The 25642-nt window shown below is 49.6% G+C and overlaps 1 protein-coding gene across 5 annotated transcripts in view; it reads right to left on the bottom strand.

Moving 5' to 3' along the window:
• NOL4L (nucleolar protein 4 like) overlaps window positions 1–24881 on the bottom strand; it is a 43374-nt gene extending 18493 nt beyond the window's left edge. For 2 of the 5 annotated variants that reach the window (XM_069750979.1, XM_069750981.1), the window contains exons 1-3: window positions 24781–24881; window positions 19954–20074; window positions 1605–1864 (exon numbers count right to left, since the gene is read on the bottom strand). In XM_069750979.1, the coding sequence (XP_069607080.1) occupies window positions 1605–1864; window positions 19954–20041 (348 nt within the window). In that variant the 5' untranslated portion in view covers window positions 20042–20074; window positions 24781–24881. Of the gene's footprint in view, window positions 1–1604; window positions 1865–19953; window positions 20206–24780 lie in introns of those variants that run through there. The other 3 variants (XM_069750980.1, XM_069750977.1, XM_069750978.1) reach the window with 3 other exon arrangements.
• Window positions 24882–25642: the final 761 nt, after the last annotated feature.

Here is a 25642-nt window from a genome sequence, read left to right as displayed (position 1 = left end):
CTAATGGCAGTCAGGCTACCTTTGGCGAGCACTTGGAGGGCTGTGTTGTCCTCCAAAGAAATGCCACCCCAAACCATTACTGACCCACTGCCAAACTGGTCATGCTGAAGGATGTTGCAGGCAGCAGATTGCTCTCCACAGTGTCTCCAGACTCTGTCACGTCTGTCACATGTGCTCAGTGTGAACCTGCTTTCATCTGTGAAGAGCACAGGGTGCCAGTGGCGAATTTGCCAGTCCTGGTGTTCTGTGGCAAATGCCAATCGTCCTGCACGGTGTTGGGCTGTGAGCACAACCCCCATCTGTGGACGTCGGGCACTCAGACCATCCTCATGGAGTCGGTTTCTAACCGTTTTGCACACACATGCACATTTGTGGCCTGCTGGAGGTCATTTTGCAGGGCTCTGGCAGTGCTCCTCCTGTTCCTCCTTGCACAAAGGCTGAGGTAGCGGTCCTGCTGCTGGGTTGTTGCCCTCCTACTGCCCCCTCCACATCTTCTGGTGTACTGGCCTGTCTCCTGGTAGTGCCTCCAGCCTCTGGACACTATGCTGACAGACACAGCAAACCTTCTTGCCACGGCTCGCATTGATGTGCCATCCTGGATGAGCTGCACTACCTGAGCCACTTGTGTGGGTTGTAGAGTCCGTCTCATGCTACCACGAGTGTGAAAGCGCAACCAACATTCAAAAGTGACCAAAACATCAGCCAGAAAGCATTGGTACTGAGATGTGGTCTGTGGTCCCCACCTGCAGAACCACTCTTTTATTGAGTGTGTCTGGATAATTGCCAATAATTTCCATCTGTTGTCTATTCCATTTGCACAACAGCATGTGAAATTGATTATCAAACAGTGTTGCTTCCTAAGTGGACAGTTGATTTCACAGAAGTTTGATCCACTTGGAGTGATATTCTGTTGTTTAAGTGTTCCCTTTATTTTTATGAGCAGTTTGAATATATATATATAAATTAACCCTATTTCCCAGTTTAAAAAAAAACACATTTGGTATCTCTGCATCTGAAAAATTCCTATGTAACAAAATAAATGCAGCATTTCCTCCCAAGAAATACAAAATGGTACAAATAAAAACTACAGCTCGCCACATAAAAAACAAGCCCTCGCACAAATCCATCAACGGAAACATGAAAAGGTTACAGATCCCAGAAAAATAGCAAACATTTTTTATTACAAGACCCTGAATTTTTTTAACCACTAAAAATATACCGTATATAAAAAATATAATGGTGGAATTGCAGGGATTTTTTTCACTATCTCCCCACACCTTTTTTTCATTTTTTTTTTTTTTCATATAGTAAAGTAAATGGTCTCATTAAAAACCACAAGTTGAAACCATTTTAAAAGATGTAAAAGTGCTCAGTACAAATGTTTTTGATTCATAAAAAAAAACACAGCTTGTCCCACAAAAAAACAACTTCTCCTACAGCTCTGGTTGATGGAAATATAAAATAGTTATGGCTAGAGAGAAAAAAGGTCGAAAGCGTGGAAACCTAAATACTGCCCGGTTAGGAAGGAGTGACGGCTCTGGCTGTACACCACAGTACGGAGATCCTGAAACACAAAGTGGTCGCTCACGCTGGGATGCCCTCACCTCAGATGTGGCTTTGAGAGTGTATTTTCCGTGGTTACGTATCGCCTCTGTGGTACAAGCATCCGCGGGATATTGTGGGCGAATCTTGTCGCTGAGGTTCATGGGTTGCTCGTCGGATGGGGCGCTGAGTTCTGGGGCGGAGCTGGTGCTGTTCCCATTCATGTCCGGTAGGGAGCGGCTCAGGGCAGTGCTGACGGGTGCGGTGGACGGAGTCAGTGCAGGAAAGACATTCCCATTACAGCTCTCAGAGGAGGAGTCGTCTGCAAGAAAAAAAGATCGTCAGCTCTGCGGCCCCTCATCATAGTCACCAGAGGGGACCCTGTGGTCACACAAACTATTGAAAAATGAAGTGTCCTTTCTACCTAATAGTCACAATAAGCTGATCACAGGATAGCTAATAATGTATTGATCGTCGGCGGTCAGACCACTGGGACCCGCGTGCCGATTGACAGAAAGAAGCGGCAGTGCGCATGCTCCACCTACACTCCATTCATTCTATATGTGGATGATGAGCGCTGAACTTGGCTTTTTGGCAGCCCCCTAGGGAATAAATCCGTTGGACCCTGATCTATAAGTTATCGCCTACACTGTGGACAGATGATAACTGATCTTTACTGGAAAACTCCTTTAAGATTGAGGTCAGAATTAAAGTATCGAGTACCCTCGTGGTAGTGAACACTCATACCGGGGGCACTCCAAGAGACCTCTGACCCACCAGAGTCGCTTGGATCCTTACATTTGCCCGCTTTCCTGGTATATCCCAAACCAGACCTGGTCAGAGCATGCAGACATGGCATCTGCTGCAGGATATTCACACCCCAGACAGAAGTGCGCTACATTTCGGCCATCGTTCTTACCCGCGGACATGTCGTGCCATGGTTGTAGACCCGATACTAAATCAATTCACCAACACCTGCACTCTTTATAACATGGCCGACATGTACAATGTCCCAGGATGGCCACAGACTGAGCCCCATGGTTATTTTTGGACAATCTGTAATTTTTTGCCACTCTTGGGTTTCCTTGTTTGCCCCACATATTATATATACTCATACATTTTCGCAGATTATTGCTCCTTACTGATGATCCTCAAATGTCCGACTCATCCACTGGCTGTAACCCCAACTGTCACCACCTTAAAGATAACGGCTATATGAAGGCTGCAGTTAGTACGGCGGCTGTGAGCGACCATCCCAGCAATTAAAGGGGTCTCAATTCTCAAATCCCTACATTGCTCATCTCCATCACAACATCTGCATACTGGGAAAGCTTGGTGGCTGAAATGGTTGTCACTCTGCTTTCCCTGCCCCATGATGGTAGATCTGCTCATTATGCATCGAGGTGACGGGGACTAGACTGCTGTACCCGAGGTCTGAGAAAGCTGGGTCCCTCAGCTTCTGTGGAAACGTCCATGACAGTTAACATGTTAATGACTATTCAACCTTCCCAGAAATACATGCAAAAAAAAAAAAAAAAACAACAAATGATAGGAGTTGTGTGAGGCTGTAAGTACACTGTTGGACACAAGACCCCCAACACCCCCCACAGCAGATGAAGGATGGAGAGCAAAGATCAGATTATTGCTGCAGTCTCCTTCGATCTTTGGTTCTGCTCCAAGGGGATTTAGCTAATTCTGGAATAGATGAAGGAACAGGGGATTATTTCCTGGACATGTTTAAGACTCAAGGAAGGAGATGACGGGGGATGGGAAATCCTGGACAGTGCGGCCTCCACTTGTCACATCCTCCTCCAAGTCCTCCTGGCAATCAGAGAGCCAAAAAACATCACAACGACGGGACAATGACAGTGACACTTGCGACACAGGGCAATGACACTGACACCTATACTTGGGATACAGGACAATGACACAGGGTACAGGACAATGATACTTGGGACACATGACACTGACACACTTGGGACACAGGACGACACTGACACTTGGGGTACAGTATAATGACACTGTCACTTAGGGTACAGCATAATGACATTTGGGGTGCAGGACAATGACACACTGACCCTTGGAGTACAGGAAAATGATACTGACACTTGGGGTATAGGACACTGACACTTGCGGTAAAGGATAATGACACGCTGTGACTAGAGGTACAGCACGATGACACGGACACTCAGGGGCACCCCAGAAATCGCTTGCGCTTTCAGTGGCGGTGTGAGGTGCTGTCACTCTATGAGATGAGCCGTATATTTCCAGCTGTCATATAGTACACTCATCAACTGTCCACGGTACTTTGTATGATGGTATACAGTGAGGTGTATGCTGTGGGGGGAGCAGCGTCTGGAGCTTTTCCCATCCTCCACATCCTTCCTCACAGAACCTCACTTCATCTTACAAGGATTAGGCAGTATTATCCCTGCCAGTCACCCACCCCCCATACTACCGCCCCCCATACTGCTAAATGACCTAAAACTAAGAGGTCCGCCCCACACACAGAGGTCCAAACACTCCTGACTGGTCTGATGTCAATACACCATCAAAAAGAATACATGAGAATACCGCACCTTCATCTGTCCTGTATATCACTAGCCCCATCCTCCACCGCACAACTACCCTGACAGAGACAAGCAATCATCCTCTCCTGACACATTAGCAGCCCTCCCTTTCTTTCCATATACAAAAGCAGAACTTCCTCTCTCTCTACACACAAGCAGCGATCCCTTCTTTTTTCGGCACACAAGCAACGATTCCTTCTTTTTTCGGCACACAAGCAGCGATCACTTCTTTTTTTCAGCACACAAGCAGCGATTCCTTCCTTTCCCTACATGCAAGCAGCGATCCCTTCCTTTCCCTACATGCAAGCAGCGATCCCTTCCTTTCCCTACATGCAAGCAGCGATCCCTTCCTTTTTCGGCACACAAGCAGCGATCCCTTCCTTTTTCAGCACACAAGCAGCGATCCCTTCCTTTTTCAGCACGCAAACAGCGATTCCTTCCTTTTTCGGCACACAAGCAGCGATCCCTTCTTTTTTCGGCACACAAGCAGCAATCCCTTCCTTTTTCAACACACAAGCAGCGATCCCTTCTTTCCCCTACATGCAAGCAGCGATCCCTTCCTTTTTCAGCACACAAGCAACGATCCCTTCCTTTCCCTACATGCAAGCAATGATCCCTTCCTTTTTCAGCACACAAGCAGTGATCCCTTCCTTTTTTGGCACACAAGCAGCGATCCCTTCCTTTCCCTACATGCAAGCAGCGATCCCTTCCTTTCCCTACATGCAAGCAGCGATCCCTTCCTTTCCCTACATGCAAGCAGCGATCCCTTCCTTTCCCTACATGCAAGCAGCGATCCCTTTACTTTTTCGGCACATAAGCAGCGATCCCTTCCTTTTTCGGCACACAAGCAGCGATCCCTTCCTTTTTCAACACACAAGCAGCAATTCCTTCCTTTCCCTACATGCAAGCAGCGATCCCTTCTTTTTTCGGCACACAAGCAGCGATCCTTTCTTTTTTCGGCACACAAGCAGCGATCCCTTCCTTTTTCAGCACACAAACAGCGATCCCTTTTTCAGCACAGAAGCAGCAATCCCTTCCTTTTTCAGCACACAAACAGCGATCCCTTTTTCAGCACAGAAGCAGCGATTCCTTCCTTTTTCAGCACACAAACAGCGATCCCTTTTTCAGCACAGAAGCAGTGATTCCTTCCTTTTTCAGCACACAAACAGCGATCCCTTTTTCAGCACAGAAACAGCGATCAGTTCCTTTTTTGGCACACAAGTAGCGATCCCTTCCTTTTTCGGCACACAAGCAGCAATCCCTTCCTTTTTCAACACACAAGCAGCGATCCTTTCCTTTTTCGGCACACAAGCAGCGATCCTTTCCTTTTTCAACAAACAAGCAGCGATCCCTTCCTTTTTCGGCACACAAGCAGCGATCCCTTCCTTTTTCGGCACACAAGCAGCGATCCCTTCCTTTTTCAACACACAAGCAGCGATCCCTTCCTTTCCCTATATACAAGCAGCGATCCCTTCCTTTTTCGGCACACAAGCAGTGATCCCTTCTTTTTTCGGCACACAAGCAGCGATCCCTTCCTTTTTCAGCACACAAGCAGCGATCCCTTCCTTTTTCGGCACACAAGCAGCGATCCCCTCCTTTTTCAGCACACAAGCAGCAATCCCTTCCTTTTTCAGAACACAAGCAGCGATCCCTTCCTTTTTCGGCACACAAGCAGCAATCCCTTCCTTTTTCAGAACACAAGCAGCGATCCCTTCCTTTTTCGGCACACAAGCAGCGATTCCTTCCTTTTTCGGCACACAAGCAGCGATCCCTTCCTTCTTCATCACACAAGCAGCTATCCCTTCCTTTTTCAACACACAAGCAGCGATCCTTTCCTTTTTCGGCACACAAGCAGCGATCATTTCTTTTTTCGGCACACAAGCAGCGATCCCTTCCTTCTTCATCACACAAGCAGCGATCCCTTCCTTTTTCGGCACACAAGCAGCGATCCCTTCCTTCCTTGCTCTGCACACAAGCAGCGATCCCTTCCTTCCTTGCTCTGCACACAATCAGCGATCCCTTCCTTCTTCATCACACAAGCAGCGATCCCTTCTTTTTTCGGCACACAAGCAGCGATCCCTTCCTTCCTTGCTCTGCACACAAGCAGCGATCCCTTCCTTCTTCATCACACAAGCAGCTATCCTTTCCTTTTTCAACACACAAGCAGCGATCCTTTCATTTTTCGGCACACAAGCAGCGATCATTTCTTTTTTCGGCACACAAGCAGCGATCCCTTCCTTCCTTGCTCTGCACACAAGCAGCGATCCCTTCCTTCTTCATCACACAAGCAGCGATCTCTTCCTTTTTCGGCACACAAGCAGCGATCCCTTCCTTCCTTGCTCTGCACACAAGCAGCGATCCCTTCCTTTTTCGGCACACGAGCAGCGATCCCTTCCTTTTTCGGCACACAAGCAGCGATCCCTTCCTTCTTCATCACACAAGCAGCGATCCCTTCCTTCCTTGCTCTGCACACAAGCAGAGCTTTCTTCCAATCTTGGCGCACATGCAGCGCTCTCTACCTCCCACCACACACAAGCAGCGCTCTGTTCCATTGTAAGCATGAAGCCAGACCTCCCTTCCTGACCTGACACACAAGAAACACTCTCTTCCTTCCTGAAACAAAATCAGCGCTCTCTTCCTCTCTTGGCACATGCAGCACTGCCTTCCTCTTTCAGCGCACTAGCAGCGCACCAACACCCAAGCAGTGCTCCTTTCCTCTCCTGACACACAAGCCGCGCTCCATTCTTCTCATAACATATAAGCAGTGCTCTCTTCCCCTCCTGACACACCAGCAGAGCTCCCTTCCTTTCTGGTCACATAAGCAGCATTGCCTTCTTCTCCTGCCACACATGTAGCACTCCCTTACTACTTCTTGGTACAGAAGCGGTGCTTTCTTCCTCTCTTGGCACACAGACGGTGCTGCCTTCCTTGAACCTGTCAGCAGGATTGTGCACTGTAACCTACACAAAGTGTCAGGCCGGCGCTGTTATACTGATTACAATGATACCTGGGTGATGAAATCCGTCCTGTGGTTGTTGTGTAATCTTTATTTTCAGATTTGTGTTAATGATATGCTCGTGCCCCGGGGGTGCCATCTTGCTGGAGAAAAAAAATTGTCTCCACCATGATGGCACCACCTGCTTAGTATTATCTATCGGATCGCCGATAGATGCTACTGCGCAAGCACGGCCGGCACCATTTTGAGACAGAATTCTTTTGTAATGAAATTATTTATACAAGCAAATAAAAGCATTAAGGCTATGTGCACACGTTGCGGATTCCATTGCGGAATTTTCCGCAGTGGATTTGCAAAATCCGCAGTGAAAAACCGCTGTGGTTTTTACTGCGGATTTACCGCAGTTTTTAATGCGGATTCTGCTGCGGTTTTCCATCTGCAGTTTTCTATTGGAGCAGATGGAAAACCGCTGCGGATTCCGCACAGAGAATTGACATGCTGCGGAAAATAAACCGCTGCGTTTCCGCGCGTTTTTTTTCCGCAGCATGTGCACAGCGGTTTTTGTTTTCCATAGGTTAACATGGTACAGCACACCACATGGAAAACTGCTGCAGATCTGCAGCGTCAAAAACGCTGCGGATCCACAGTAAAAACCACAAAGTGTGCACATAGCCTAAATGCACTATTACAGATGCGATCATGCTGCAGCGCAGGCGCCGCCGCTGCCTGCTGAATGTGATTTTTGGTTTCTCAACATATATAGCTAGATGGTAGCCCGATTCTAACACATCGGGTATTCTAGAATATGTATGTAGTTTGTTTATGAAGATTTTAGAATAATACATTGAATACACACCATTCGGCCGGCCGCGACCAACTAGCGAAGCGCGGTTCAAATCCCGCGCCAATTCGCGGCCGGACTGCGCCTGTTGCTGATTGTTCACGGCCGGACACGTAGTATATAGCACAACCACATAGTATATACCAGCCTACTTAGTAAATAGCACAGCCACGTAGTATATTGCACAGCCACGTAGTATAAAGCGCCATGGAATAAATGGCGCTATAAAAATGTATAATAATAATAATAATATAGCAGAGCCACGCAGAATATAGCACATCCACGTAGTATATAGCACAGCCCACGGAGTATATAGCACAGCCACGTAGTATATAACACAGCCCACGGAGTATATAGCACAGCCACGTAATATATAGCACAGCCCACAGAGTGTATACCAGCCCACGTAGCATATAACACAGCTTACGTAGTACATAACAGCTCACGCACGCAGTATATAACACAGCCCACGTAGTGTATAACACAGCCCACGTAGTGTCTAACACAGGCCACGTAGTGTATAACATAGGACACATAGTGTATAACACAGCCCACACAGTATATAGCACAGCCACGTAGTATTTAGCACAGCCTCGTAAAAACCGCAAAGTGTGCACATAGCCTAAATGCACTATTACAGATGCGATCATGCTGCAGCGCAGGCGCCGCCGCTGCCTGCCTGCTGAAGGTGATTTTTGGTTTCTCAATATAAATAACTAGATGGTAGCCCGATTCTAACACATCGGGTATTCTAGAATATGTATGTAGTTTATTTATGAAGATTTTAGAATAATACATTGAATACACAGGATTCGGCAGGCCGCGACCAATTAGCGAAGCGTGGTTCAAATCCCGCGCCAATTCGCGGCCGTACTGCGCCTGTCACTGATTGTTCACGGCCGGCCACGTAGTATATAGCACAACCACATAGTATATAACAGCCCACGTAGTAAATAGCACAGCCACGTAGTATATTGCACAGCCACGTAGCATATTGCACAGCCACGTAGTATATAGCACAGCCCACGGAGTATATAGCACAGCCCATGGAGTATATAGCACAGCCATGTAGTATATAACACAGCCCACGGAGTATATAGCACAGCCACGTAGTATATAGCACAGCCCACGGAGTGTATAACAGCCCACGTAGCATATAACACAGCTCACGTAGTATATTAACAGCCCACGCACGCAGTATATAACACAGGCCACGTAGTGTCTAACACAGGCCACGTAGTGTCTAACACAGGCCACGTAGTGTCTAACACAGGCCACGTAGTGTCTAACACAGGCCACGTAGTGTCTAACACAGGCCACGTAGTGTCTAACACAGGCCACGTAGTGTCTAACACAGCCCACACAGTATATAGCACAGCCACGTAGTATTTAGCACAGCCACGTAGTATATTGCACAGCACACGTAGTACATTGCACACCCACGTAGTACATTGCACACCCACGTAGTACATTGCACAGCCCACGTAGTATATTGCACAGCCCACATAGTATATTGCACAGCCCACGTAGTATATTGCACAGCCCACGCAGTATATTGCACAGCCCACGCAGTATATTGCACAGCCCACGCAGTATATTGCACAGCCCACGTAGTATATTGCACAGCCCACGTAGTATATTGCACAGCCCAGGCAGTATACTGCACACCCCACGCAGTATATTGCACAGCCCACATAGTATATTGCAAAGCCCATGCAGTATATTGCACAGCCCACGCAGTATAGTGCACAGCCCACGCAGTATACTGCACAGCCCACGTAGTATATTGTATAGCCCACATAGTATATTGCACAGCCCACATAGTATATTGCACAGCCCACATAGCATATTGCACAGCCCACATAGTATATTGCTCAGCCACATAGTATATAACACAGCCCATGTAGTATATAGCAATGTGGGCATCATATCCCTGTTAAAAAAAAGAATTAAAATAAAAAAATCTACTATATAATTGTCTAAGGGTCACTTCCGTCTTTCTGTCCTTCTGTCTGTCTGTCTGTCTGTCACGGATATTCATTGGTCGCGGCCTCTGTCTGTCATGGAAATCCAAGTCGCTGATTGGTCGTGGCTGTTTTGCCGCGACCAATCAGCGACGGGCACAGTCCGGAAGAAAATGGCCGCTCCTTACTCCCCGCAGTCAGTGCCCGCTTACTCCCCTCCGGTCACCGCTCACACAGGGTTAATGCCAGCGGTAACAGACCACGTTATGTCACAGGTAACTCACTCCGTTACCGCCGCTATTAACCCTGTGTGACCAAGTTTTTACTATTGATGCTGCCTATGCAGCGTCAATAGTAAAAACATCTCATGTTAAAAATAATAAAAAAAATAAAAAATCATTATATACTCACCTTCCGCCGTCTTTCACGCTCCTGGCTACGCTCCGGTGACGGCTCCATGCAACGGCAGGTCCCGGTGGTATGGGAGAAGGACCTGCCATGACGTCATGGTCATGTGACCGCGACGTCATCACAGGTCCTGCGCGCCTGCGTGAGAAGGACCTGCCATGACGTCACGGTCATGTGACCGTGACGTCATCACAGGCCCTGCGCGAGAAGGACCTGCCATGACGTTACGGTCATGTGACCGCGACGTCATCACAGGCCCTGCGCGAGAAGGACCTGCCATGACGTCACGGTCAAATGACCATGACGTCATGGCAGGTCCTTCTCCCATACCACCGGAACCTGCCGTTGCATGGAGCGGTCACCGGAGCGTAGCCAGGAGCGGGAAAGGCGGCAGAAGGTGAGCATATAATGATTTTTTATTTTTTAAATTATTTTTAACATGAGATGTTTTTACTATTGACGCTGCATAGGCAGCATCAATAGTAAAAACTTGGTCACACAGGGTTAATAGCGGCGGTAACGGAGTGAGTTACACCGCGGCAAAACGTGGTCTGCTAACGTTGCCATTAACCCTGTGTGAGCGGGGAGTATGGAGCGGGCACTGACTGCGGGGAGTAAGGAGCGGCCATTTTGCCGCCTGACTGTGCCCGTCTCTATTTGGGCGTGGCTGTTTTGCCGCAACCAATCCGCGACTTGGGATTTCCGTTACAGACAGAAAGACAGACAGACAGAAAGACGGAAGTGACCCTTAGACAATTATATAGTAGATATTCATAATGTAAACTAGGGGGCTGGTCAGTGAGGGATCAGTGACCTGTCAGAAGCCATACAGATAAATACCCAACTAGAGCACCACATGAAGACCCCCCCAGGCCGCCCCGGAGCACGGGCATATCATTAACTCAGAACTGAAAATAAAGAATAAACACCAACCACAAGATGGATTTCATCAACCAAGGTATCATTTTAATCATTACAATGGCGCCGACCTGAAACGGTCTGTAGGTTACTGTGCACAGTCGTGCTGACAGGTTCCCTTTAAATAAGAAGCGGTCTCTTGCTCTCCTGACATAAAAGCAGCGCTCCATTCCTTTCTTGGCAAACCAGCAACGCTCTCTTCTTCTCCTGACATACAAGCAGCACTCCTTTCATCTCTTGACACAGAAGAAGCACAGCAGCTCCGCTAACTTCCGCTGCAAACACCCAAACAGCACTCTTTTCCTTTCCTGACAAACAAGTCACGCTCCCTTCCTTTCATGACATTTAAGCAGTGCTCCATTCCTTTCTCTGCACATCAGCAGCACTCGCTTTCTCTGTGCACACTAGCAGCGCTCCCTTCCTGTCTTGTCACACAAGTAGTGATTTCTTCATCCCTCTGCACAACAGCAGCACTCCCTTCCTCTCTCAACACACCAGCAGTAACAACAGAATCACTGTCTGTCTTCATCTTTCGGCACACCACAAGCATCACTGCCTTCATTTCTAGGCACACCGCAAGCAGCGCTGCCTTCCTCTTTCATCACACCAGCACCACTGTCTTCATCTTTCAGCACACCATCAGTGCACCCTTCTTCTCTCAGCACACCAGCAGTGCACCTTTCTTCTCTCAGCACACCATCAGTGCACCCTTCTTCTCTCAGCACACCAGCAGTGCACCCTTCTTCTCTCAGCACACCATCAGTGCACCCTTCTTCTCTCAGCACACCAGCAGTGCACCCTTCTTCTCTCAGCAGACCAGCAGTGCACCCTTCTTCTCTCAGCACACCAGCAGTGCACCCTTCTTCTCTCAGCAGACCAGCAGTGCACCCTTCTTCTCTCAGCACACCAGCAGTGCACCCTTCTTCTCTCAGCAGACCAGCAGTGCACCCTTCTTCTCTCAGCAGACCAGCAGTGCACCCTACTTCTCTCAGCAGACCAGCAGTGCACCCTTCTTCTTTCAGCAGACCAGCAGTGCACCCTTCTTCTCTCAGCACACCAGCAGTGCACCCTTCCTCTCTCAACACACCAGCAGTGCACCCTTCTTTTTTCAGCACACCAGAAGTGCACCCTTTTTCTCTCAGCACACCAGCAGTGCACCCTTCTTCTCTCAGCACACCAGCAGTGCACCCTTCTTCTCCCAGCAGACCAGCAGTGCACCCTTCTTCTCTCAGCAGACCAGCAGTGCACCCTTCTTCTCTCAGCAGACCAGCAGTGCACCCTTCTTCTCTCAGCACACCAGCAGTGCACCCTTCTTCTCTCAGCACACCAGCAGTGCACCCTTCTTCTCTCAGCAGACCAGCAGTGCACCCTTCTTCTCTCAGCACACCAGCAGTGCACCCTTCCTCTCTCAACACACCAGCAGTGCACCCTTCTTCTTTCAGCACACCAGCAGTGCACCCTTCTTCTCTCAGCAGACCAGCAGTGCACCCTTCTTCTCTCAGCACACCAGCAGTGCACCCTTCTTCTCTCAGCACACCAGCAGTGCACCCTTCTTCTCTCAGCACACCATCAATGCACCCTTCTTCTCTCAGCACACCAGCAGTGCACCCTTCTTCTCTCAGCACACCATCAGTGCACCCTTCTTCTCTCAGCACACCAGCAGGGCACCCTTCTTTCAGCACACCATCAGTGCACCCTTCCTCTCTCAGCAGACCAGCAGTGCACCCTTCTTCTCTCAGCACACCAGCAGTGCACCCTTCCTCTCTCAACACACCAGCAGTGCACCCTTCTTTTTTCAGCACACCAGAAGTGCACCCTTTTTCTCTCAGCACACCAGCAGTGCACCCTTCTTCTCTCAGCACACCGGCAGTGCACCCTTCTTCTCTCAGCAGACCAGCAGTGCACCCTTCTTCTCTCAGCACACCAGCAGTGCACCCTTCTTCTCTCAGCAGACCAGCAGTGCACCCTTCTTCTCTCAGCACACCAGCAGTGCACCCTTCTTCTCTCAGCACACCAGCAGTGCACCCTTCTTCTCTCAGCAGACCAGCAGTGCACCCTTCTTCTCTCAGCAGACCAGCAGTGCACCCTTCCTCTCTCAACACACCAGCAGTGCACCCTTCTTCTCTCAGCAGACCAGCAGTGCACCCTTCTTCTCTCAGCACACCAGCAGTGCACCCTTCTTCTCTCAGCACACCAGCAGTGCACCCTTCTTCTCTCAGCACACCATCAGTGCACCCTTCTTCTCTCAGCACACCAGCAGTGCACCTTTCTTCTCTCAGCACACCATCAGTGCACCCTTCTTCTCTCAGCACACCAGCAGTGCACCCTTCTTCTCTCAGCACACCATCAGTGCACCCTTCTTCTCTCAGCACACCAGCAGTGCACCCTTCTTCTCTCAGCAGACCAGCAGTGCACCCTTCTTCTCTCAGCACACCAGCAGTGCACCCTTCTTCTCTCAGCAGACCAGCAGTGCACCCTTCTTCTCTCAGCACACCAGCAGTGCACCCTTCTTCTCTCAGCAGACCAGCAGTGCACCCTTCTTCTCTCAGCAGACCAGCAGTGCACCCTACTTCTCTCAGCAGACCAGCAGTGCACCCTTCTTCTTTCAGCAGACCAGCAGTGCACCCTTCTTCTCTCAGCACACCAGCAGTGCACCCTTCTTCTCTCAGCACACCATCAGTGCACCCTTCTTCTCTCAGCACACCAGCAGGGCACCCTTCTTTCAGCACACCATCAGTGCACCCTTCCTCTCTCAGCAGACCAGCAGTGCACCCTTCTTCTCTCAGCACACCAGCAGTGCACCCTTCCTCTCTCAACACACCAGCAGTGCACCCTTCTTTTTTCAGCACACCAGAAGTGCACCCTTTTTCTCTCAGCACACCAGCAGTGCACCCTTCTTCTCTCAGCACACCGGCAGTGCACCCTTCTTCTCTCAGCAGACCAGCAGTGCACCCTTCTTCTCTCAGCACACCAGCAGTGCACCCTTCTTCTCTCAGCAGACCAGCAGTGCACCCTTCTTCTCTCAGCACACCAGCAGTGCACCCTTCTTCTCTCAGCACACCAGCAGTGCACCCTTCTTCTCTCAGCAGACCAGCAGTGCACCCTTCTTCTCTCAGCAGACCAGCAGTGCACCCTTCCTCTCTCAACACACCAGCAGTGCACCCTTCTTCTCTCAGCAGACCAGCAGTGCACCCTTCTTCTCTCAGCAGACCAGCAGTGCACCCTTCTTCTCTCAGCACACCAGCAGTGCACCCTTCTTCTCTCAGCACACCAGCAGTGCACCCTTCTTCTCTCAGCACACCATCAGTGCACCCTTCTTCTCTCAGCACACCAGCAGTGCACCTTTCTTCTCTCAGCACACCATCAGTGCACCCTTCTTCTCTCAGCACACCAGCAGTGCACCCTTCTTCTCTCAGCACACCATCAGTGCACCCTTCTTCTCTCAGCACACCAGCAGTGCACCCTTCTTCTCTCAGCAGACCAGCAGTGCACCCTTCTTCTCTCAGCACACCAGCAGTGCACCCTTCTTCTCTCAGCAGACCAGCAGTGCACCCTTCTTCTCTCAGCACACCAGCAGTGCACCCTTCTTCTCTCAGCAGACCAGCAGTGCACCCTTCTTCTCTCAGCAGACCAGCAGTGCACCCTACTTCTCTCAGCAGACCAGCAGTGCACCCTTCTTCTTTCAGCAGACCAGCAGTGCACCCTTCTTCTCTCAGCACACCAGCAGTGCACCCTTCCTCTCTCAACACACCAGCAGTGCACCCTTCTTTTTTCAGCACACCAGAAGTGCACCCTTTTTCTCTCAGCACACCAGCAGTGCACCCTTCTTCTCTCAGCACACCAGCAGTGCACCCTTCTTCTCCCAGCAGACCAGCAGTGCACCCTTCTTCTCTCAGCAGACCAGCAGTGCACCCTTCTTCTCTCAGCAGACCAGCAGTGCACCCTTCTTCTCTCAGCACACCAGCAGTGCACCCTTCTTCTCTCAGCACACCAGCAGTGCACCCTTCTTCTCTCAGCAGACCAGCAGTGCACCCTTCTTCTCTCAGCACACCAGCAGTGCACCCTTCCTCTCTCAACACACCAGCAGTGCACCCTTCTTCTTTCAGCACACCAGCAGTGCACCCTTCTTCTCTCAGCAGACCAGCAGTGCACCCTTCTTCTCTCAGCACACCAGCAGTGCACCCTTCTTCTCTCAGCACACCAGCAGTGCACCCTTCCTCTCTCAACACACCAGCAGTGCACCCTTCTTCTTTCAGCACACCAGCAGTGCACCCTTCTTCTCTCAGCAGACCAGCAGTGCACCCTTCTTCTCTCAGCACACCAGCAGTGCACCCTTCTTCTCTCAGCACACCAGCAGTGCACCCTTCTTCTCTCAGCACACCATCAGTGCACCCTTCTTCTCTCAGCACACCAGCAGTGCACCCTTCTTCTCTCAGCACACCATCAGTGCACCCTTCTTCTCTCAGCACACCAGCAGGGCACCCTTCTTTCAGCACACCATCAGTGCACCCTTCCTCTCTCAGCAGACCAGCAGTGCACCCTTCCTCTCTCAACACACCAGCAGTGCACCCTTCTTTTTTCAGCACACCAGAAGTGCACCCTTTTTCTCTCAGCACACCAGCAGTGCACCCTTCTTCTCTCAGCACACCGGCAGTGCACCCTTCTTCTCTCAGCAGACCAGCAGTGCACCCTTCTTCTCTCAGCACACCAGCAGTGCACCCTTCTTCTCTCAGCAGACCAGCAGTGCACCCTTCTTCTCTCAGCACACCAGCAGTGCACCCTTCTTCTCTCAGCACACCAGCAGTGCACCCTTCTTCTCTCAGCAGACCAGCAGTGCACCCTTCTTCTCTCAGCAGACCAGCAGTGCACCCTTCCTCTCTCAACACACCAGCAGTGCACCCTTCTTCTCTCAGCAGACCAGCAGTGCACCCTTCTTCTCTCAGCAGACCAGCAGTGCACCCTTCTTCTCTCAGCACACCAGCAGTGCACCCTTCTTCTCTCAGCACACCAGCAGTGCACCCTTCTTCTCTCAGCACACCAGCAGTGCACCCTTCTTCTCTCAGCAGACCAGCAGTGCACCCTTCTTCTCTCAGCACACCAGCAGTGCACCCTTCCTCTCTCAACACACCAGCAGTGCACCCTTCTTCTTTCAGCACACCAGAAGTGCACCCTTTTTCTCTCAGCACACCAGCAGTGCACCCTTCTTCTCTCAGCACACCAGCAGTGCACCCTTCTTCTCTCAGCAGACCAGCAGTGCACCCTTCTTCTCTCAGCACACAAGCAGTGCACCCTTCTTCTCTCAGCACACCAGCAGTGCACCCTTCTTCTCTCAGCACACCATCAGTGCACCCTTCTTCTCTCAGCACACCAGCAGTGCACCCTTCTTCTTTCAGCACACCATCAGTGCACCCTTCCTCTCTCAGCAGACCAGCAGTGCACCCTTCTTCTCTCAGCAGACCAGCAGTGCACCCTTCTTCTCTCAGCAGACCAGCAGAGCACCCTTCTTCTCTCAGCACACCAGCAGTGCACCCTTCTTCTCTCAGCAGACCAGCAGTGCACCCTTCTTCTCTCAGCAGACCAGCAGTCCACCCTTCTTCTCTCAGCAGACCAGCAGTGCACCCTTCTTCTCTCAGCACACCAGCAGTGCACCCTTCTTCTCTCAGCAGACCAGCAGTGCACCCTTCTTCTCTCAGCACACCAGCAGTGCACCCTTCTTCTCTCAGCACACCAGCAGTGCACCCTTCTTCTCTCAGCACACCATCAGTGCACCCTTCTTCTCTCAGCACACCAGCAGTGCACCCTTCTTCTCTCAGCACACCATCAGTGCACCCTTCTTCTCTCAGCACACCAGCAGGGCACCCTTCTTCTTTCAGCACACCATCAGGGCACCCTTCCTCTCTCAGCAGACCAGCAGTGCACCCTTCTTCTCTCAGCACACCAGCAGTGCACCCTTCCTCTCTCAACACACCAGCAGTGCACCCTTCTTTTTTCAGCACACCCGAAGTGCACCCTTTTTCTCTCAGCACACCAGCAGTGCACCCTTCTTCTCTCAGCACACCGGCAGTGCACCCTTCTTCTCTCAGCAGACCAGCAGTGCACCCTTCTTCTCTCAGCACACCAGCAGTGCACCCTTCTTCTCTCAGCACACCAGCAGTGCACCCTTCTTCTCTCAGCACACCAGCAGTGCACCCTTCTTCTCTCAGCACACCAGCAGTGCACCCTTCTTCTCTCAGCAGACCAGCAGTGCACCCTTCTTCTCTCAGCAGACCAGCAGTGCACCCTTCCTCTCTCAACACACCAGCAGTGCACCCTTCTTCTTTCAGCACACCAGAAGTGCACCCTTTTTCTCTCAGCACACCAGCAGTGCACCCTTCTTCTCTCAGCACACCAGCAGTGCACCCTTCTTCTCTCAGCAGACCAGCAGTGTACCCTTCTTCTCTCAGCACACCAGCAGTGCACCCTTCTTCTCTCAGCACACCAGGAGTGCACCCTTCTTCTCTCAGCAGACCAGCAGTGCACCCTTCTCTCAGCAGACCAGCAGTGCACCCTTCTTCTCTCAGCAGACCAGCAGTGCACCCTTCTTCTCTCAGCAGACCAGCAGTGCACCCTTCTTCTCTCAGCACACCAGCAGTGCACCCTTCCTCTCTCAACACACCAGCAGTGCACCCTTCTTCTCTCAGCAGACCAGCAGTGCACCCTTCTTCTCTCAGCACACCAGCAGTGCACCCTTCTTCTCTCAGCACACCAGCAGTGCACCCTTCTTCTCTCAGCACACCAGCAGTGCACCCTTCTTCTCTCAGCACACCAGCAGTGCACCCTTCTTCTCTCAGCAGACCAGCAGTGCACCCTTCTTCTCTCAGCACACCAGCAGTGCACCCTTCCTCTCTCAACACACCAGCAGTGCACCCTTCTTCTTTCAGCACACCAGAAGTGCACCCTTTTTCTCTCAGCACACCAGCAGTGCACCCTTCTTCTCTCAGCACACCAGCAGTGCACCCTTCTTCTCTCAGCAGACCAGCAGTGCACCCTTCTTCTCTCAGCACACAAGCAGTGCACCCTTCTTCTCTCAGCACACCAGCAGTGCACCCTTCTTCTCTCAGCACACCATCAGTGCACCCTTCTTCTCTCAGCACACCAGCAGTGCACCCTTCTTCTCTCAGCACACCATCAGTGCACCCTTCTTCTCTCAGCACACCAGCAGTGCACCCTTCTTCTTTCAGCACACCATCAGTGCACCCTTCCTCTCTCAGCAGACCAGCAGTGCACCCTTCTTCTCTCAGCAGACCAGCAGTGCACCCTTCTTCTCTCAGCAGACCAGCAGAGCACCCTTCTTCTCTCAGCACACCAGCAGTGCACCCTTCTTCTCTCAGCAGACCAGCAGTGCACCCTTCTTCTCTCAGCAGACCAGCAGTCCACCCTTCTTCTCTCAGCAGACCAGCAGTGCACCCTTCTTCTCTCAGCACACCAGCAGTGCACCCTTCCTCTCTCAACACACCAGCAGTGCACCCTTCTTTTTTCAGCACACCAGAAGTGCACCCTTTTTCTCTCAGCACACCAGCAGTGCACCCTTCTTCTCTCAGCACACCAGCAGTGCACCCTTCTTTTCTCAGCAGACCAGCAGTGCACCCTTCTTCTCTCAGCAGACCAGCAGTGCACCCTTCTTCTCTCAGCAGACCAGCAGTGCACCCTTCTTCTCTCAGCACACCAGCAGTGCACCCTTCTTCTCTCAGCACACCAGCAGTGCACCCTTCTTCTCTCAGCAGACCAGCAGTGCACCCTTCTTCTCTCAGCAGACCAGCAGTGCACCCTTCCTCTCTCAACACACCAGCAGTGCACCCTTCTTCTTTCAGCACACCAGAAGTGCACCCTTTTTCTCTCAGCACACCAGCAGTGCACCCTTCTTCTCTCAGCACACCAGCAGTGCACCCTTCTTCTCTCAGCAGACCAGCAGTGTCCCCTTCTTCTCTCAGCACACCAGCAGTGCACCCTTCTTCTCTCAGCACACCAGCAGTGCACCCTTCTTCTCTCAGCACACCAGCAGTGCACCCTTCTTCTCTCAGCACACCAGCAGTGCACCCTTCTTCTCTCAGCAGACCAGCAGTGCACCCTTCCTCTCTCAGCAGACCAGCAGTGCACCCTTCCTCTCTCAGCAGACCAGCAGTGCACCCTTCTTCTCTCAGCGCTCCAGCAGTGCACCCTTCCTCTCTCAGCAGACCAGCAGTGCACCCTTCCTCTCTCAGCACACCAGCAGTGCACCCTTCTTCTCTCAGCACACCAGCAGTGCACCCTTCTTCTCTTAGCAGACCAGCAGTGCACCCTTCTACTCTCAGCACACCAGCAGTGCACTCTTCCTCTTTTGACAAAAGGGCAGCGATTGCTTCCACTCTAAACTTGCAGGCAGCGTTCTTTCACCTCATGTCATTTGCAGACGCCATGTTGCCTCCTATCTAGCTACAGTCTGCCTCAAACCTGCCCAAACTCCATAGAAACGATCTTTGACCTAATCTAGAATATATCTATTTACCTTTTACAATCCAGCTCATCCAGATGTGACACACCTCTCCATAACCCTGACCTCCTTCCGCCTTCTTACTACAGGCGCTCTGTAACCCTTACCTCCCCAAAATTATACTCATATTGCAGCTTATTATCAGGGCCTGCACAAACTACACTACTCCCCCATCATTCCCGGGACTTCCCTACTCCATAGCATGTTGTCCCTACAATGTGTGTCCATGTATGTACTTTACTCACCATCCTCTGGACCTGGCACATTCTGAGGGCTCCGCATCTTCTCCTCGCCGGGGCTCCCCTCCTTATCTGCCCATGTGGGATCATTCATATCCAGCTTTTCCTCGGTCACCGAGATTTCATCCTGAAAGAACAAAGAGTTCATGGGACATGATCACCCAGCAACAGCGTCTTTATCATGTCAGAGGAGCCACAGCGCGCAGTCACCCCTCAGCTCACTGACAAAGGCGCAGGAGGAGCGCGCGGGGATGCAGGAGCCGCCTGCGCTCAGTGATATTGATCAGACTTTGTCCACCTCACTAAAGGTGCAATAAAATTAAATTCCGGAAGTTTGGTGCTGGTTAGAGACATCCCAAAGAGCCCTCTGCCCCGGGGAACTGTGAGCAACTCCTCATTTCAGACTCCCAATAAAGAAGCAATATGGCCGCCCCACTACCAGACCAGAAACTCAGCAATGTGAGGGCCAGGACCTTGCTCCAAATATCTGATCAGACCCTATAGGGACATAAAGACCCTCCAGCCTATCCTCTTTGTTGCCCTGTCATTCACAAAACCTCTACTGAAACACTCTGTGCTGCTGGGGGCCCTGCTCATTGTATCTGTCATGTCAGCACACTGACACCATTACATTTCCCTACTGAAATATTCTGTGCTGAGGATAAATCTGCTGGTTCTACTATAAAAGATCAGTAAACTCCTGTCCTGAAATACTCTGTTCTGCAGGGAGTCCAAATCCTTCCATTATGGACCTTACAGTCGGCAATCTCCTACATTTCTTAAATACTCTGTGCTGCTTGGGGCCGGCTTCTTCCACCTTCCTCAGGTCAGGACAGTGCCCCTGACACAATCCTCTCCTAAAACACTCTGCGCTGAATAGGAATCTGTTATTTTTACTATGAAACTCTCAGACTACAATCTTACACAAAATCAGTGCACTCCTCTCCCTCTCCTGAAATACTCTGTGCTGTATGTCACACTCCTCTCCTGAAATACTCTGTGCTGTATGTCACACTCCTCTCCTGAAATACTCTGTGCTGCTGACCAAATACTGAACGTGTGAACGTGGCCGAATAGGCATTCAGGAGTGTATAGAAAAGCTGGGTAATGCTGGGTGTGGCGGAAACACAAGAAGCCTCGCGCCTCAGTAAGATCAGAAGATGGTTTGATGCTATGCTGAAGCCTCAGATTAAATGTAATCATAGGAGTTATTATAATAGTAGCAAGGGTCTATAAAAGGCGGGGGTCCTGGACAATAACAACTCCATAGGTTTTAGTGGAGATTCACATCATGAATGTTACATAAACATAGGGGGCGCTACCCAAATATACAAAGGGGGGATCTGTGCTAGAGGAGGAGGTCTCCATTATTGTGGAAATTACTGCACCTCTCATGAAGACAAGTGGAAGTGAATACATATATCTATAGATATACAGCACGGTGGCCCTGTGGTTAGCACAGCAGCCTTGCAGCGCTGGGGTCCTGGGTTCAAACCCCACCCAGGACAACATCTGCAAGGAGTTTGTATGTTCTCTCCGTGTTTGCGTGGGTTTGCTCCGGGTACTCCGGTTTCCTCCCACATTCCAAAGACATACTGATAGGGATTCTAGATTGTGAGCCCCATCAGGGACAGCGATGATAATGTGTGCAACCTGTAAAACGCTGTGGAATATGTTAGCGCTATATAAAGATTATTATTATTATTATATACGGAGTCGGTAAATACAGCTGCGCCCCTCCCTCTCCCCAATGATAATTTCGTTTTTCATCAAAATGTGTACATTTTCTGCAATGAAACAAGAATAATGTAAATAGCCGAGCTGAAAACGACTAATAAACAAATGGTTTCTCCAAATTCGGCACAAAATTCAATTTTTCCTGAATACTGCAGTCTCAAAATTATTCACCTCATCATGACAAGGGTCTTTGGTACTTAGTAGAGTCCCTCTGGCCGTTATAACCTGCTGCAGACAGGATACATAACCAGACACCAGCTTTCGGTCACATTCCTGAGGAATTTCATCCCATTCCTCATCAACAATGGCCTCCAAGTCAATAATATTCGGACTTCTTCAGATCCCACAAAAGATTTTCTTAGTGGTTCAAGTCAGGCAACTGTGATGACCACTCCAGAATCTTCCAGGACCTCTTCTGAACCCAAGCCTTGGTGGACTGAGTTCTGCTTGGTATCACTGTCCTGATGAAAGGTATATCTTTTTCTCCTAGGATTTGCTGATATTTGATTGATTCCATCTTGCCCTCCACACACTGCAGATTTCCACTGCCAGAAGCAAAACAGCCCCATAACAACACAAAGCCGCCATTTTGATTCACAGTAGGCATCACTGAGCCACCGTCATGCTTCACTGTAGGTATCTCCAAGCCTCCACCATGCTTCACTGTAGGCATCACCGAACCTCCACCATACTTCACTGTAGGAAGGGTGTTCTTTTTAGTGTATACTTCATTCTTTCTTCTACAGACAAACCGGTGATCCATAATAAGAAAAAGTTCCAGTTTTGCATCATTCCTACACAAAGCAGAACAGCAGAATGTCTGTGGCTTGTCTATATGGCTTTCAGAATATTGGAGCCGACTTTTCTTGTGCTTTTGGGTCAGTAGATACATCTTGGAGTCCAGGATTGGAGACATTCAGTGTTTAATATGCCAACTGTAGAAACCGTGGTGCCTGCTGACACCAGATCTTGCAGCAGCTCCTCCAAGTTTTTGACCATCTGCTTCCTCAGAAATCTGGTGGCAGCCGGTTACAGCTCCCTCTTTCTTTTGTGTCCAGGTAGTGTAGCAAGTGTTCCTGTAATTTTGACCTTGTGAATTTTGCTTCCAGCTGTATCTCTAGGAACATGCAATGCCTTTTTATCTTTTTGTATCCATTTCCTTAGTGTGCAGACAATGATTTCTTCTCTTATTTTTTTGGACCAATATTGACTTTTTTCTAACATGCAATCAAACACAACCCCTCTACAGCCAGTCCAGGTATTTGATGTGTTTTATCTAAATATGTGGGGTGAGCAATCCTCAGACTGCAGCAGTTAGTAATAGACGCATCTTGGGGGGAATTTGGGGAAACCACTTGTTACATTAGTTCTGTTGTTTCTTTGTTCTTGTTTTATTAAAAGTAGCAGAAAGTTTGTACATATAGGTACAAGTGATATGCCATGGTATACTACAAATACAGTAGTATATATTTATATGGGGTCATTATATACATGTAGAGTAGGATGAAAATATACACGGGGTCTGTACAGTAGAAGTAGGATATATATCGGGTTGGTAGATACAGTAGGATATATGGGGTCAGTATATACAGGTACTTTAAGATAAAGATAGGGTCAATATAGGTACAGTAGGAAATATATAGGGTCGGTATATGCAGGTACAGTAGGATATACATGCGGTCGGTATATACAGGTACAGTAGGATATATATGGGGTCGGTATATACAGGTACAGTAGGATATATATGGGGTAAGTATATACAGGTACAGTAGGATATATATGGGGTCGGTATATACAGGTACAGTAGGATATATATGGGTCAGTATATACAGGTACAGTAGGATATATATGGGTCAGTATACACAGGTACAGTAGGATATATATGGGGTCGGTATATACAGGTACAGTAGGATATATATGGGGTCGGTATATACAGGTACAGTAGGATATATATGGGTCAGTATACACAGGTACAGTAGGATATACATGCGGTCAGTATATACAGGTACAGTAGGATATATATGGGGTAAGTATATACAGGTACAGTAGGATATATATGGGGTCGGTATATACAGGTACAGTAGGATATATATGGGGTCGGTATACACAGGTACAGTAGGATATACATGCGGTCAGTATATACAGGTACAGTAGGATATATATGGGTCAGTATATACAGGTACAGTAGGATATACATGCGGTCGGTATATACAGGTACAGTAGGATATATGGGGTCGGTATATACAGGTACAGTAGGATATATATGGGTCAGTATATACAGGTACAGTAGGATATATATGGGGTCGGTATATACAGGTACAGTAGGATATATATGGGTCAGTATACACAGGTACAGTAGGATATACATGCGGTCAGTATATACAGGTACAGTAGGATATATATGGGTCAGTATATACAGGTACAGTAGGATATATATGGGGTCGGTATATACAGGTACAGTAGGATATATATGGGTCAGTATACACAGGTACAGTAGGATATACATGCGGTCGGTATATACAGGTACAGTAGGATATACATGCGGTCGGTATATACAGGTACAGTAGGATATATATGGGTCAGTATATACAGGTACAGTAGGATATATATGGGGTCGGTATATACAGGTACAGTAGGATATATATGGGGTAAGTATATACAGGTACAGTAGGATATATATGGGGTCGGTATATACAGGTACAGTAGGATATATATGGGGTCGGTATACACAGGTACAGTAGGATATACATGCGGTCGGTATATACAGGTACAGTAGGATATACATGCGGTCAGTATATACAGGTACAGTAGGATATACATGCGGTCAGTATATACAGGTACAGTAGGATATATATGGGGTCGGTATATACAGGTACAGTAGTGGGATACACATGTGGTCGGTATACACAGGAGGTGACAGTATACAGATGACAGGCCGGCAGCATACACAGTGCTGAGATCCGGGGAGGGGGTCGGCAGCTATTGTATACAGGCCTGTGTGATGTGTGTACGGGGTGACCGAGGTTGTGCTTCCTCTCTCCCTCCGTGCACCCCAGCTGTCCCTTGCTCCCCACTCCCTACAGTCCCAGGTCGCACCTCAGGCCGGGTCCGGGTGTTCGGGCACCGTGTGACAGCTGCAGCTGGGCAGGGACTCGGTGACGTCGAGACCAGGCCGGTCCCTCCCGGCCACCGTACACAGTGGGGCGGGGCTAAAGTCACCATGTGTGTACACCCAACCCATACACAAAGTACACCCTGCCCACTGCACCCTATACAGTCACCCATGACCCAACCCAGTCCTCATACACAATACCCTGTGTATACCGCACCTCATACACACCGTACGCGATATATACTGCACCTCATACACACCGTACCTTGTATATACCACACCTCATACACACCGTACCCTGTATACACCGCACCTCATACACACCGTACCTTGTATATACCACACCTCATACACACCGTACCCTGTATACACCGCACCTCATACACACCGTACCTTGTATATACCACACCTCATACACACCGTACCCTGTATACACCGCACCTCATACACACCGTACCCGGTATATACCGCACCCCATACACACTGTACACGATATATAGTGCACCTCATACACACCGTACACGGTATATACCGCACCCAGAATATACCACACCCCAAACACGCAACCCTGTATATACCGCACCTCATACACACCGTACCCTGTATATACTGCACCTCATACACACTACCTTGTATATACCACACCTCATACACACCCTACCCTGTATATTCCGTACCTCATACGCACCATACCCGGTATATACCGCACCCCATACGCACCGTACCTGGTATATACCGCACCTCATACACACCGTACCCCATATATACGGCACCCCAAACACACCGTACCCAGTATATACCGCACCCCATACACACCGTACCCGGTATATACCGCACCCCATACAT

Source organism: Ranitomeya imitator, chromosome 2 (assembly GCF_032444005.1).
Source record: "Ranitomeya imitator isolate aRanImi1 chromosome 2, aRanImi1.pri, whole genome shotgun sequence".
NCBI classification, from domain to species: Eukaryota; Metazoa; Chordata; class Amphibia; order Anura; family Dendrobatidae; genus Ranitomeya; species Ranitomeya imitator.
This window is presented reverse-complemented; position numbering and strand designations above follow the sequence as displayed.